A 14,277-nucleotide genomic window follows, 5' to 3' on the forward strand; every position below is an offset into this window, starting at 1 on the left:
TTACAATGATATACAGTTCAAGACGAACGGACAAGAGGCACCATCGTCCAGTTACCAGAAATACCGGTTTTGCAGCAACTTACCATTATTTTACCTCTTCTCCTTGTTTTCCTTCTCAGTCTGCTCGCTCTTATCTTCGGCCTTGCTCTCATAATTCTTCTCTTCCTCAGCAGCCTCAGCAGCCTTCCTCTGGCTCTTAACCTCCTCCTCCTCCCTCCTCGCCTCCGGCTGCATCTCACTCAGCTCCCTCAACTTCTCAGCACGAGTCGGCTGCCCCGATCCCACGAACTGCACCTGCCCGCGCCCAATCAAGCTAACAACGATGCTGATGCCCACAATGAATGTAAGCACGAAGCGGTACGTTGGGTACCATGACGGGGCGAAACCGCGGACGCCTTGCTGGGAATCGACGAAGTAGAGCCCGGTGAAGGCGAGGAATTGCGTTATTAGAGCTGGCTCGAGTGGCATCAGCATGGTTGGCCAGGCTATGGCGGGCATGGCGCAGCCGATGGCGAAGCGGCGGTAGCCTCCTTGGTGTCCACCGTACTGGGCGTACTCGAGGCCCCAGTGGATTGCACCGAGGAAGGAGAGGATCTGGGGAATATTAGCTGGGATGTAACTTGGACTACAGACATCTTCTTTATAATACTTACCACAGCACCATAGCCTATCTGGATTGGCTCCAAAACCGACAAGTAGTATTGGGCCGTTTCGAGTGGGAAAAACAAGCTCGACCCAGTCTTGGGCGCATGGTTGATGCCATAGCTCAGATATAATGTAGCCAGAGACGTAGCCATATATGGCAGTGTTCCAGCAGCCCCTAGGTAGTAAGATTCTCGAGGCACCTCACGGAGAGCGAAGGAGTCCTTAATCGTATTCTATGGAAGTTAGGCAATGTTCAAAAGCAAGAGTTTACGTTCGGAAATCAATTATGCTAGCCGAGGGCAAAAGGATGAAACTTACAAGATCCTGTTTAACCCCCCTGAGCACTTCATTGTCCTCTTCGTCAATCGGAGCTTGGCTGGATTCAAAGACCTGGCGGACGCTTGAATCGCTCGTTACAGCCTCTGGATGACTTTCAAGCTGCTTCGATCCTAATTTCCTCTCGGCCGCCACGTCAATTTTATCATGTTTCGGAACTCCCGTCTTCGTTGCATATCGCAACTGGGGGATAAGGACGGGCCGAAATTGCGGCACGGCGACCTGCGGCCTTTTCGCTGCCAGAGAGTGGAGCTGTGATGTGACACTGGCTTTGCGAATAGCTGGGCCATAGCCAGCCCCCGCAGAAATTACATTTGCGAGTCCTCGAGAAAATGGTCGAGCTGCTGTTGTGGTACGGATCATATTGAGGGGCGGAAGCTTGCGATGATGCTCTCTCTTACCGTAAGTTACCCCGCCCACTGTATGCTACGTTATCGAGAGTATTGTGGAAAAGTGTACAAGCTTCAAACTGTACACACTCAAAGTGGATTGGTATCTTTGGGAGGTTTTAAATTATATATATAACAAAGATTTGAGATGTTTACTTTGCAAAAGACTAAGCTATATATTTTGTGGAGGATGGATGGGAAAAGTAATGATGTTCTCATCGTTCCCTACGACATTATGTTGTTGGCCCAAGCTTCCAGTGCCTACGTCATAGATTTTGATTGATACCAGCCAAACAAGATAAGTTAGATGTCAACTTTTAGTTAGGAGTACCACAAATGCAGAAAGAAATTAATTTCGTAAACGAGAGTAAATAGGTTTTGATGTGGGAGAGTTTAGGAAGAAATATAACCATAGGCCTCCCTGTTTGTTACCTCAACCAACCATTTGGATAGTACTTTGCAGGATGTAGCCACCAGCCACCGAGAAGCGGCGAGTGACTTCTTGAGGTGTCATGTCCCCCAAGGTCAAGGTCACGAGCCAGGGGTCCTATGTTCCCATCACGTGACTTCTGACAGGGGTCTGCCCAAAATTATTGCGACTCGACGCGACCGCCGACAGCAGTGGGATCTTCTGTGGTTGGAGCTCAGAGTATTTCGTGATGCGCTCCTCGAGAGCCATACAGTTACTGCGGAATGGCTCACGGCAGCCATGTGCCAACGCAAGGAGGGTGCAGCAGCCTAACATTTACAAGGCCTATTGCTCCTCCTGCGACGCAAAGCCGGCAAAGAATTCGAAGTCGAAGGTGAAAGCCGTCTCCGATCCACCAATACCCCCAGCCGATCATCGACAACTGGCTATTGACCAGGAGCTATTTATAACCTCGATATATAGCCCTGGATCACCGCTCTTTCTGCCCAATGGCACGCGGATATTCAACCGATTGACTTCGTTCCTGAAAGCGCAGTATGCACAGTTTGGGTTCCAGGAAGTTATATCACCGACCATATATAAGAAGTCCCTATGGGAGAAATCGGGGCACTGGGAGAATTATGCAGAGGACATGTTCTCGGTGACCAGCCGTGGGGCCTCAGGGGAGGTCGAGGGCAAGCAGGTTGGCCAGGACGAGGAGTTCGGCCTCAAACCGATGAACTGCCCCGGGCATTGCATACTCTTCGCCTCGAAACAACGAAGCTTCCGCGACTTACCGATAAGATTCTCGGATTTCAGCCCTCTCCACCGAAACGAAATATCGGGCGCCTTGAGTGGATTAACGAGAGTTCGCCGCTTCCACCAAGATGACGGGCATATTTTCTGCAGGGCGTCTCAGGTTGCTGAGGAGATCTCTAAGACGCTGGACTTTGTTCAGATGGCTTACGAAACATTCAAACTGGGCCCGTATAGGCTGGCATTATCTACACGACCTAAGGATCATTATATTGGGACCGCGGAGGAGTGGGATGGTGCGGAATCAGCGCTGCGAGAAGCGCTTGATGCAAGTGGGCAAGTTTGGGGCGTCAATGAGGGAGACGGCGCTTTCTATGGCCCGAAGATTGATATTATCCTGAAGGATTCAGACGGAAAGGAGCATCAAACAGCCACAATCCAACTGGATTTCCAGCTGCCGAAGAGATTCGAATTGCAGTATACGGCACCCGCGCCTGAACTCGAGCAGAAGGGGTTAACTACAACAGACCCAGAGCTGCTCGCTGTTTCTGGGCCAGTGAGGCCTGTCATGATTCACCGCGCCGTCCTGGGATCAGTGGAACGCTTCATGGCTCTTCTTATTGAACACTACAACGGACGATGGCCGTTCTGGCTCAACACTAAGCAGGTCATGGTCATCACAGTCAACGACGACCCATCCGTGGTAGCGTTTGCCTCGGATGCGATCAATGAAATCCAGGGGATGCCGAAATCTGGAACCAAAGCTCAAGCACGCGGCATGCATAGCCCCGTGTTTGGAGTCGACCTCGACACAACGTCGCGCTCTGTGAAGAAGAAGATCTCCGAGGCCATGAGGAAGCACTACGGCATCATTGCTGTGGTAGGGAAGAGCAATGTCGATGACGGGCGCCATATCACAGTGGACTTCCGAGGTGTGTCCGGATCACAGAAGGTGATTAAGCAAGAGCTCCTGCGTGCCATTAAGGGCGAGAACTCTTCGGACCCATTGAGTTCCGCCGATGCCGATGCCGATTCACTGGAGTTTACGGAAGGTGAGCTTAAACAGGTGAATGTGACGCCTGCACAGCTACGGAGCATTCTTATTAAACTGGAGCAAGCCTACCAATAAGGCGTGTACTACAAATAAGCCTCGGCATGATAATACTGTACAATACTATATAAATATTACCCCTGCATAACGTGCATGTATAACGAAAGTGCCAAACAAGCGAAAGTGCCAAAATATCGCGACTACCCCATAAGAATTGCGATAAATCCACCACAACAATATAAAATTAATTAAAACTACTCGGAGTCCTCTTCCTCAGACCTGTCTATTACAATCTGACAAGTGCGCGCATTGTGTCCAGTCTCACCACACTTGCCACAGCGACGTGCATGGGTTTCTTCCCTTGGCTTCCGACCACTACTTGCCCTTATTTCTTGCTCTACTTGCTGCACAACGTCCCTCTCATCCTGTAGCTCCTGTGCTACCTGTTGACTAAGTGATCCTCCTTGCTGTAGTCGTGTTTTTTTAGCTCTCCGGCGCTTGCTTAGCACTTCATTTGCCTGTCACAGGTTTTGGGTGGACAACAAACGAGAGAGGTATGGATTGGATTCAACAAAGCCCCGGAGTGTTGGTGGTTATCGCTTGTTAGTCCTTGATGGTCATGAGAGCCACCACTCAGACAAGTTTGAGGAGTACTGCAAAGAACACAACATTATTACGCTTTGTATGCCTGCTCACTCTTCCCATATACTCCAACCACTTGATGTTGGCTGTTTTGGCCCATTAAAGAGAGCTTACGGTCGGCAAATTGAAGATATGATGCGGGCTCATATTATTCACATTACTAAGGATGACTTCTTTCCTGCCTTCCATGCTGCATTTAACATTGCAATGACAGAAAGCAATATTCAGGGAGGGTTCCGAGGTGCTGGGCTTCTTCCATTTAGCTCTAAGAGTGTAATATCTACACTTGACCTTAGGTTTAAGACGCCAACACCTCCAACCTCTCGCCCAAACACCGCTCAACCATGGGTTTCTCAGACACCAAATAACCCAACTGAAGCTGTATCACAGTCTACTTTCATTAAAAACTGAATTGCGCATCATCAAAATAGCTCTCCAACCTCAATCTATGCAGCTGTTGACCAGTTTACAAAGGGTGCATCGCAAATAATTCATCAATTAGCATTGTTTTGCAGTAACAGTGATTACCCAATCTGCTGGAAATCCGCTATTCTCATACCAAGATGCAAGGTGGTTTTTACCTGCCACAATGACAAATGGCGGCACTGCCCAACCTTGAGAACTAACGCCTTGGATTACTGTAACCCATTCCCGATTGCCAGGCTGCACCTTTTTTTCCTTTGCCCGCCCATCTGAGCTCGTTACTACCGTTGCGCTTGAGATGACGCCCATCATAAACCCAGTCTCATCAAAGTTGTAGATATCTGCATTGTTGATGCCATACTTTAGAATTGTGTTCCATACAAGCTCAAACCAGCCACGAATGACTTCTGGATCTTCGCACTTAGCCCTCTGGTAGTCGTATTTTCGCTGGAAGCGTGTCCGGAGCTCTACATGGCGCTTAACAAAGTTTGAAGCCCAACGTGACCCGACGCGTGGCGCGTCGCGTGTTGCAAGTAGTCGATTTGCCATATCTTCAACAATAGACAACTGAGGAGGGAACCCTTTAGCAGCTAAGTCAAGTATATACTGAACAAGAACTGATTCCTCTAGGTTACTTAATTTCCGTAAGTTGGCTTGGATATCGCGTCGTGAAGGTATGCCTTGTAAACGGTGACGTAGCTTGCGGTGGTCTACGGAATAGATCCTAGCTGCAACTCGAAGGCGCAAATTTGGGTCGCTTTGCATAGCTTGGATAGCTAGCACTAATTTGCTTTCATCATTTTTATGGCGCATGTTTTGTTGTGGAGGAATTTAACATTTAGTTGGGGGGGTTGGTTACCGCATGATGTAATGGTGGGTGCACCAGATGTGAGAATCTAGCCACCCAAGGAAGGGATGAATTTACTAAGACAACACACTGTCTTAGAAAACAGAGCCAAAGGGTTGTAGCTTAGACTATTCCACAACGCATTCAATCAGGTGTGTGATGTAGTGAAGTGGTTCAGACAAGTTGCAACAAATGTTGAGTCTGGGAACTCAGGGGTAAGTCAGAGGTTAACACCTCACTGACTTTTCAGAAACAAGGAGTAACAAGATCAATGCTTGGAAGCTTGGAAAAGACGTGGAAGTATGTGATAGTCGATTTACTGTATTGTCTGCTTGCCCTTTCTTAAGGAAAGGGCAATCCTATTTATGCTAAAGGAATGTAGTTCTCTCATTTTCCAAGACTTTCCATGACTTATCAGGCTTGGTAACTGTAGTCGATGTAAGAGAATCCCATAGAACCATCTCTTAGGTTCGTAGCCTATAGGAAGTAAAAGGAGGTCCAAGGTCAGAGTACCCCTATAGACAAATTATGTCATAGACAAATTATGTCACAGACAAATTATGTCATAACTTAACCAATCTTGTGGGTAACTAAAGAGCGATGACATGTAATGAATCATAGAGGTTTGTAGGAGCTTTTAGAGCTATCGTTCATGCTCCTAGGCCTCTAGTTGGTAGAGATATGTCATGTGGTAATATGAGTGATGTCATGTAATGAATCATAGAGGGTTGTAGAGATATGCTATGTGGTAATATTGGCCCAGTAACTAAGGAGCGATGACGTGTAATGAATCATAGATGGTTGTAGCAATCGTTGAGTAGTATTGCTCTTGTTGTTGGTGTGATAAGCCAAAATATGTATAGTGACTTGTAGGTTTGAGGAGGAGATTTCCAAGTTTGCTCTTGAGTTTGATAGCAAACTGAGTGCAACGAATGTCAGTATGACACATGATTTTGGCACTTTCGCTTGTTTGGCACTTTCGTTATACATGCACGTTATTCAAAGCCAAAATGTACTAAATAAGTGGCACTTCTCTACAAATTCAAAAGGATAGACAAGCAATTTACATGGACTTTAGTGGCTTAAGCGTGTATTAGAGTTCTATAAATATCTTGATGTGTTCTTGAAGCAAGCTGTAGATGAACTCCCCCCTTACTAAGATGCAGACTACTACATTGTCCTAGAACAAGATTCAATATTATGTTACGATAGTCATGGAGGTCATGATGCTAGTCTAGATAAAGTAAGCTATATTAAATCTAAAGAGAGAAGAAGAAGAAAGGAAGGAAGAAGGTGAGGCTATTCATTATTATATGCAGCTATATGCTTAGCGATCCCTTGTAATCTTAGTGGCCACTATAGCTGCCTGTTCCTATAGTTGCTAGCGGCTATAAGCTGTGATCATATGGATTCTTAGTAACGACGAACCTCAAAAGGCACAGAGCTAGTACTACTCTCAGACTCTGGATTTTTAAATAGCCAGCTTGCTCTTTAGTGGCTAGAGCATTTTGCAAAGCATACAGCTTTAGAGGATATGAAGGTTCTACTACTCAACTCTCATGTAAGCCATACAAGCCATGACTTCGTCATTGTAGTAGAAGAACATAACATCATTATATACACCTTTCCCTCACATCTCACACACATTTTTCAGCCATTAGACATAGGAGTGTTCTAGCCTTATAAGTACTAGCATTGTAAGGACACAGGGCACCTAACTCACAGTAATAGCATATGAGAGTGCGAGTCGGAGGCTAAACGGATGCTATCCTATAGGTCTACTACGAAGGATACAAAAAAGATGAAGAGAGGAACCCCCATTGGGTCAATCTCCTTAAGTACCCGAAATGGGTCCGACTCGGCTAACCTGCCTTCACTCTTCACCACGTGACCGTAACTTGTCCGACTCAGATACCTTCTGTCACTGAGGGAGAGGGATCCTTACAAGCATAGATGTAAGGACAGTTCGAACTGAGGCTGACCTTCGAGTCTGCAGAAGTATCCGAAGTATAATGTGAAGACTTCGATACTCGAAGCAGTAGGACCAGGTATAGTAGTTCAGGCTCCAAAGCATATACTTTATACCACAGGGGTCAAGTGGTGAGACTAACAGGTCGAAGTGGTTCGACTCGAAGTAAGGGAATGCAAAGTAAGTTGAAGCAGGAGGAATTGCAAGAAGGCCAAGTAGTGTATAATTTGCTAGCTAAAGATCAATAAGAGACATGAGCAATAAGTGCTTATATAACAGTAAAAATCCCTAGTGCCAAATAAGCGAAGGCACTAATTAACTGAACCCTAGCTAAGTGAGCCCTAGTGAAGCGAGCCAATAACAAGAGAGCCTAAGCCAGTAGTCATTTTGGGCTGATCTAGGTCAGCAAGTGAAGCGAAGTGAGCGAAGTGAGCGAAGCAGGTGAAGTGAATGACATAATGAAATAAGTACTAGAGACTAAAGCGAATCGAAGGGTCATGACACAAATATCGAAGGAGTGTCATGACAATAGAGTAGCTGTGCTCATAGCTATACAAGACATAGACATTACCTACAACCTACAATCCTTCATGAGAGATCTCACCCAAATCCAGAAGTAGACTTTTAAGGAGTCTACAATAGACTTAGCTTTCTAGAAAGCTATAATCTAGCTAATAAGCTGTAATACAGCTATTATGAAGCTATGCACCTACTTACAGCCTACGCCTATGCCTACTATGCCTACCCTACTAATACGGGTTTCTACACCTAAACCCTCTACTTTTCAGGCTGTAGAAGAGGAGCTATAGTACTAGAAACATCAGGTTCTAGAGGGCTTTAGTAGCCCCTCAAAAGAGAGCTACTGCAATTGGCTTACCGGAACCGACGAGGTTGTGGTAGGCGGCTAGCTTTAAGAACACGACCTACGGGCTATTTGGCGCTAGGTTAAGAAGTCGAAGAAGCGGGCAAGCCGAAGCCAGGCCCGGCTTGGTGAGCTCCAAGCTGCTCACGCTCACGAGCTTCGGGCCTAGAAAGCCGAGCTTCAAGCCTACTGTAGAAGCTTGCAGCCAAAGAAGCCCGGGTAGCCCGCTAGGCTAGAAACCGGGCTAATAACCAGCTTAAAAGATCGGGACCCAATTCGGGCCCTAAAAGCTGCTGAGAGTGAGTGCGAGAGAGGGAGCGGGAGTCAGCGTGGGAGTGAGGGAGTGAGCGTGGGAGTGATGAAGTGATAATTTCTTACAATGATTGATTTATGTACCTTTACATACAAATTACTATGTAGTGGTACTTATAGCCTACATATTGCGAAACCGCGCGGATCGCTTCCTCCAACCTTGAGCGAAGCGAAAATTTGGTCACGACGATTAAGCATCAAGGAAATGAAATGATCAATATATGCAAACAATCAATTTAATACTATTGGTGCTTAAACTATATCCTCGGTACTGTAAATGTTCATGTTCAATTCAAAGCGAGCGCCCGAACTCTTGCCGGTCTGATGCCTACGCCAGTCACCCCGCTGGCTCTAAAGGGGTATGCACCAGCCTGCTTCCCGGGTTCAATTCCTTCAATAATGTAGAGAACGATCATTTGAATTATGCTGACGGTTCAGAAAGCAAAGTAGATATCTTCAAAACGCCGTGCCCACTGTGCCGCCACCGTATTCATACAACACGTATATAAGAAACAGCCCCCCCTTGCTGTTCGGTTCAGGCCAACCGTTTCAACTCCGTAGTCCCTTTCAATCATCAAATCTTGTTATTTTTTGAATCCATCTTTCACGCTTCCCCCCAGTTGCTCAATCCTCTCCACTAGTTGCTCGCGTTCTCGTAGTTGTTGTCGCATGTATGATACCGTCTTGTTAAGCACGATGCTTTCGCTCCTGCCTTGTCCTTCCAATCCCGGCACCAGCTCGGTAAGTCTGTCGAATCCTTCTCGAATAGCCTGACGTCGCTTTTGCTCTGTAGATCGCAAGTTAGCCGTTGCGCCGACGGAAATGCAGCGCCACCTGACCAGTCGTCGGCGCAGATGAGATTACGCCAGCCACGGCCTCAGCAAGCAAGAATAGACATCACTCACCAGACGCGATATGGTTCGCCTTCTTCTCATGCTCTGAAAGTCTCGGTTTGTCGTCCACATTGCTCGTTGCGCTTCCGTTGGCCGAAGCCTCTCGCCCAGTTTGTGATGTATTGGCCGGAGACGACATGGCATCAGCCCTCGCGCTCGTCTCAACAAGGTAGCACGGGCGTTACTCATGCGCTAAGGACATAACGGCGATGCCCTTGTATATGAGGAATAATGGTGTAGAGTATACGCGGAGACCAGTCGTAAGGCCAATTCGCACATCTAGCCACTTCTGCGCTCTGGGGTTCACTCTCGCGGTTATGGGGCATTGATCACATGCAACGAAAGTTCAACAAATCCCCACAAGGCTTTATTTACCCTGCCAGTCCCCTTACAGCCTAGCGCCATCTTGTTCCTGAGACCAACCAGCTCGCTCAGCCTTGTGCCACGACGACCGCCGAACCCGCCACAGGGAAAATCCTCAGCCTTTTCCATCGCCGAAACATCCCATTAAAAGAAACAGATCATGGCCGACACCAAGATACCCCTGGAGCCTCCTCCAAACTACGAAGACGCCGCCGCCCAGCACGGCACGCCGGCCGCTCCAATGGCCAAGCCGCTCCCCCGCGGCCCCTTCCCCTTGGACATCCCCGTCCTCATTCAACTGCGGGGAAAGCGCGTCGTCCTAGCTTCAGCGAGCCCGCGACGGAAACAACTTCTCGGTCAGGCATGTGTCTCCACCCCCTACCCCTCCTTCCAACACCAAGCCGCTCCTTCGCCGCGACCCCGCCCGCCGGGGCCACCACATGCTCAATCCAATAGATGAAGTGAGTTCCTAACGCGCCATGTAGATTGGGCTCACGAACATCGAAATCACGCCCTCGACTAAGCCGGAGAACCTCGACAAGGTCGGCCTCGGCGCCTTCGATTACGTGCTCCGCACCGCGCAGAAGAAGTGTCTGGATGTGTACCAGACGCTGCTTGCAAATTCGCTCAAGTCTATCCCGGACCCGACGATGGTCATCGCTGCTGACACCGTCGTTGTCACGACCTCGGGTCGCATCCTCGAGAAGCCGCGTTCTGAGGCCGAGCATCTCGCAATGCTGCGTATGCTGCGCGACCAGGTGGCCCATAAGGTGTACACGGCGGTGTGCGTCCTTGTGCCGCGCGACGACGCCCGCGCGCCGGGGTATAATATGGAGAGTTTGGTTGAAGAGACGAAGGTGGTGTTTGATGAGACGGCGAGCGATGAGTTTATCTCTGCGTATGTGAAGACGAGGGAGGCGGTGGGGATGGCGGGCGGGTATGGGATTCAGGGGATGGGGGGACTGTTGGTGGACAGGATTGAGGGGGCATATGATAATGTGGTTGGGTTGCCGTTGAGGGCGACGTTGGCGCTGATGGAGAAGACGCTGTTTATGCAGGGGAGTGATGATGAGGACGAGGATGAGGAGGAGTAGGGGGGTGATAGGTGTTTGGGGAGGCGTCTGGAAATGTGGGTAGATACTATAGAATGGGTTGGCTGCTGATAATATAAAATACGATTTCCGAGATCGAAGTATTTCTTATGAACTGCTGCATTTATATGATAGGTCTCTGTTGATGCACATGTACATGTTAATAGAAGCATCGTTATGATAGGTTTCACAAGTGTTTCTCACGTAGTCTTAAAATGCATATAAAATCAACTGACCTTCTTATTCTGACCTATTATGAAGGCGTTGGATGTAGTATTTCCTCATCAACAAAGTACCCATATGCTCATGTGTTCAGGCAGAACCAGACTGGTATCTACAGCGCCTAAACTCCCATTGAAAATGCATCATTACTCGTCATCAACCTCTTCATCCCAGTTCTCCCTCTCACGCTTCATGTACTCGGCCATGGCCTCATCAGTGAAGATGCTGCTGCCCTCATCGGCAGCGCGAGGAACCCTACCGGTGTCACCCTCGAAGACAGGACCGATGTTCTCGATCCACTTCTTGCGTCTCTCCATGAGCGTCTTGGTAGCATCCCCAATGCCCGGTCTGGCCATGCCCTGAGAAACCACGTGACTCCCACCTCCAGCACCGCCTGGTCGCTTTGCCTTTGTCTTCTTGCCCATGGTGCGGGTGCGCTTGGAGAAGGATGCTTGGACCTGGCTGTCGAGATCCTCGAGGATGGTGGAGTACTCCTGGTGAGCCATGCGTTCCTTGCCCTTGTCCATCAAGATCGCCTTGCGCGCGTTGTTCTCGATGACTTTCTCCTTGAGCATGGCGGTGAGAAGACGCAAGCGTGCGGACACCTCATCGTCCTCGCCGTTGTCGTACTGAGGATCGGCACTCTCAGGCATGAGGCCAATGTAGCGGAGCTCCTGCTTGACGCGCTCGTCGACTTGCACGTGGTCCAGCTTTGGGTGGTTCGCCTTCTTCCAGCCCTCAGAAGTTGATTCAGTCATGTAGGTTGCTGGGGGAAGTGGCGCAGCTGGTGGATCGAGTGGCATAGGGTCAAGGCCAAGGGAGCTGTCGAGGTCGGCGTTGGAGTCGACATTTCCGTTTGCGGCAGCGTTCTGCTCAGAAGGTGGGGCTCTGTTCTCTGGGCGGAGGAGTGACAAAAGGCGTCCAAGTACTGGGCCAACAGAGATCTCGTCTGTCTCAGCAGTGGCCTCATCGAGGTCTTCAATGGAACCGCGTGGCTCGTTGGCAGGAAGCTTGTCACGGTTTTGACGCGGGTCAGCCAGGCCGTCTTCTTCAGCCCAAATCTCAGTGTAGTGCTTCTTGCCACGAGGTGGGATGATGAAATCATTGACCCTATCACCACGGTCGCGGAGGAACGCAAGATCCTCTTCAGTGAAAGGACGTAAATACCCCTCAATGTGGGTTGCAAAGGTAGTGGCTTGAACCTGATTCACTGGCTTCGCGTTGCTGAAGTCCTTGTCGGGCGGGGTGCCAGGAATAAGATCGTGCAAGTCATCGTGTGGATATTCCGCAACGGAATAGATCTTCTTGATCTCTTCTTCAGACATGTCGGGAGTTACTTTGCGGATTTCGTATTCAGTTGGGTCAGGATAGGTCCAGGGGTCGTCACCAAAGGTCATGATGTGAGGAACTGCGGGAGCTGAAGGTGGTTGGTGCTCGTCTTCACTGCTTGAGTCTTCGCCAACCTGGATGGTAGGAACAGACGTTTTCTTCTTAGCAGCCGCGCCTGTGGGTGGTGGTGTCGTTTGCTCGACCGGGGACAAAGAAGAACTAGCGGAGGCTTCACGCGACACACCCCGCGACCGGCCCCGACCTGGCTTCTGAGAAGCCCTTCCTGACGATACAGATGGAGCACCCTCTGTAATACAATTAGTTCTTAATCGATAAAGCTGGTGAATATCCTTTGAAGATATTATGGGTGATACCCAGCAAGCTGCATGGGCAACCACAGAAAACTGGAATTCACATACCAATCTTTGAACCATCCTGAGGCGCAAGAACATGAGCTCCATGAGTCAATGGCCTATCCTCCTTCATCTTGCTCGAGTCCTTCTTCTTTCTCATCTTGCTGGCCTGCCGTCCGCGTTCGGCAGCTTCGTCTGCAGCTTCTCTGTCTATACGTTCTTGTTCTCTGCGTTCGGTTTCGACTTGATCTTTACGTTGAGCAGAGAGTAACCTCATGCCACGGTCACAAACTTTTCCTCTTGCTTCTGCAACATCAAGCAGACGATTGATTGAGTCTATTATTGTGTCGATGGCCTTGGAGTCGGGGATGGACGAGCCAATCTGGGGGTCAACGATGTCGTCGTATGAGGCTTGTGGGAATGGAATCATTGTGAGCTCAAGATATCTGCTTTCACTCTCGGTACCCGCAAGAATGCCTGGGGCACTCGCAGAGCTCGGCGTCGTGTTACGGCTGCGAGATCTTCGAGACTCTCGGTGTCCCCCTGAGCGTTTCCCAGTGCCCTTCTGGGCCGATGGATGTGGCGGCATTCTGGCGGCGGCGGGTTAGAGCTGCGGCGAGGAGGCGGCGGCGGCCCTGGACTATGTCCTTATATCCAAGATACGGCAATATGATGCAATTCAGCTTTACAAGTTATAGGACGTTGGTATAATGGCCATTGGATTTGAGGAGATTCAGAGAGTGGTGGGTTTGTGAGGCGCGTGTTGTCGCGATGCTCTTTGTCGCCTGTGGTGCATATCACGTGGATGACACGCCGGCGACCCTTAGTCATCATGCACCTGCCATGTCATCGGATTGAAGACAGCGATGCTTCCAGAGTACAAGTGTGGTACTCCCCTTCCCCGCAAAAAAAGCTACTGACAAGGGTACAGTGATGTCACACAAAGAATTTGGCCAGGAACACTTAGAGGACTCTCTATCAGAAGATTGCCTGCGAGTCCGAAATATGAGAATATTTGGTATTAGGACGTGATATGGCGGCGGATTGCCAGTAGAAATATAACTGCGTTGGGAGATGAGGGCAGTATATCAGCTTTGCCAAGAACTCCAAAAAGTCGCAGCCGGCTCCGACGTCTCAAGATCACGACGACCTTAAACTCCCCCCCCGCCTGCTCCACAATCCATCAGTGCCACGCTTCCACTGCAATAGTGAAGATCAGAACGATCGAGCATCGTCTGTATTTTTTACATATATACGGACGTTAATTGTGGGAGGAGAGGCCCAAAGGCTTACAGGTTCCACGGCGATTACACAACACAACAACACAACAACACAACCGGCACTCGACAACTGATGCACTCTTACACATCATCCTCCGCACCCTG

General features: G+C 49.1%; 5 protein-coding genes across 5 annotated transcripts; 2 read left to right on the plus strand and 3 right to left on the minus strand.

Moving 5' to 3' along the window:
• Nucleotides 1–90: 90 nt before the first annotated feature.
• On the minus strand, nucleotides 91–1,344 carry VC83_07455 (uncharacterized protein; the record flags this gene model as incomplete). The annotated part of the gene is made up of 3 exons (XM_024471025.1): nucleotides 91–594; nucleotides 654–878; nucleotides 964–1,344. 3 exons carry the CDS (start codon nucleotides 1,342–1,344, stop codon nucleotides 91–93), a joined length of 1,110 nt encoding a protein of 369 aa, XP_024321445.1.
• Nucleotides 1,345–1,998: 654 nt separating this feature from the next.
• VC83_07456 (uncharacterized protein) lies at nucleotides 1,999–3,727 on the plus strand. Its single transcript, XM_024471026.1, has one exon. It carries the CDS (start codon nucleotides 2,030–2,032, stop codon nucleotides 3,662–3,664), a length of 1,635 nt encoding a protein of 544 aa, XP_024321406.1. The 5' UTR covers nucleotides 1,999–2,029; the 3' UTR covers nucleotides 3,665–3,727.
• Nucleotides 3,728–9,225: 5,498 nt separating this feature from the next.
• On the minus strand, nucleotides 9,226–9,673 carry VC83_07457 (uncharacterized protein; the record flags this gene model as incomplete). Its single annotated transcript, XM_024471027.1, has 2 exons — nucleotides 9,226–9,428; nucleotides 9,547–9,673. 2 exons carry the CDS (start codon nucleotides 9,671–9,673, stop codon nucleotides 9,226–9,228), a joined length of 330 nt encoding a protein of 109 aa, XP_024321437.1.
• Nucleotides 9,674–9,895: 222 nt separating this feature from the next.
• On the plus strand, nucleotides 9,896–10,991 carry VC83_07458 (uncharacterized protein; the record flags this gene model as incomplete). Its single annotated transcript, XM_024471028.1, has 2 exons — nucleotides 9,896–10,258; nucleotides 10,383–10,991. The coding sequence occupies exons 1-2, from the start codon at nucleotides 10,058–10,060 to the stop codon at nucleotides 10,989–10,991; spliced, it is 810 nt and encodes a 269-aa protein (XP_024321363.1). The 5' UTR covers nucleotides 9,896–10,057.
• Nucleotides 10,992–11,130: 139 nt separating this feature from the next.
• NGG1 (Transcriptional regulator) lies at nucleotides 11,131–13,640 on the minus strand. Its single transcript, XM_024471029.1, has 2 exons — nucleotides 12,959–13,640; nucleotides 11,131–12,846 (listed from the first exon to the last, which is right to left on the minus strand). Exons 1-2 carry the CDS (start codon nucleotides 13,479–13,481, stop codon nucleotides 11,357–11,359), a joined length of 2,013 nt encoding a protein of 670 aa, XP_024321362.1. The 5' UTR covers nucleotides 13,482–13,640; the 3' UTR covers nucleotides 11,131–11,356.
• Between the last annotated feature and the right edge of the window lie 637 nt (nucleotides 13,641–14,277).

This window comes from Pseudogymnoascus destructans (genome assembly GCF_001641265.1).
Source record: "Pseudogymnoascus destructans isolate 20631-21 unplaced genomic scaffold scaffold_20, whole genome shotgun sequence".
Taxonomy (NCBI): domain Eukaryota; kingdom Fungi; phylum Ascomycota; class Leotiomycetes; order Thelebolales; family Thelebolaceae; genus Pseudogymnoascus; species Pseudogymnoascus destructans.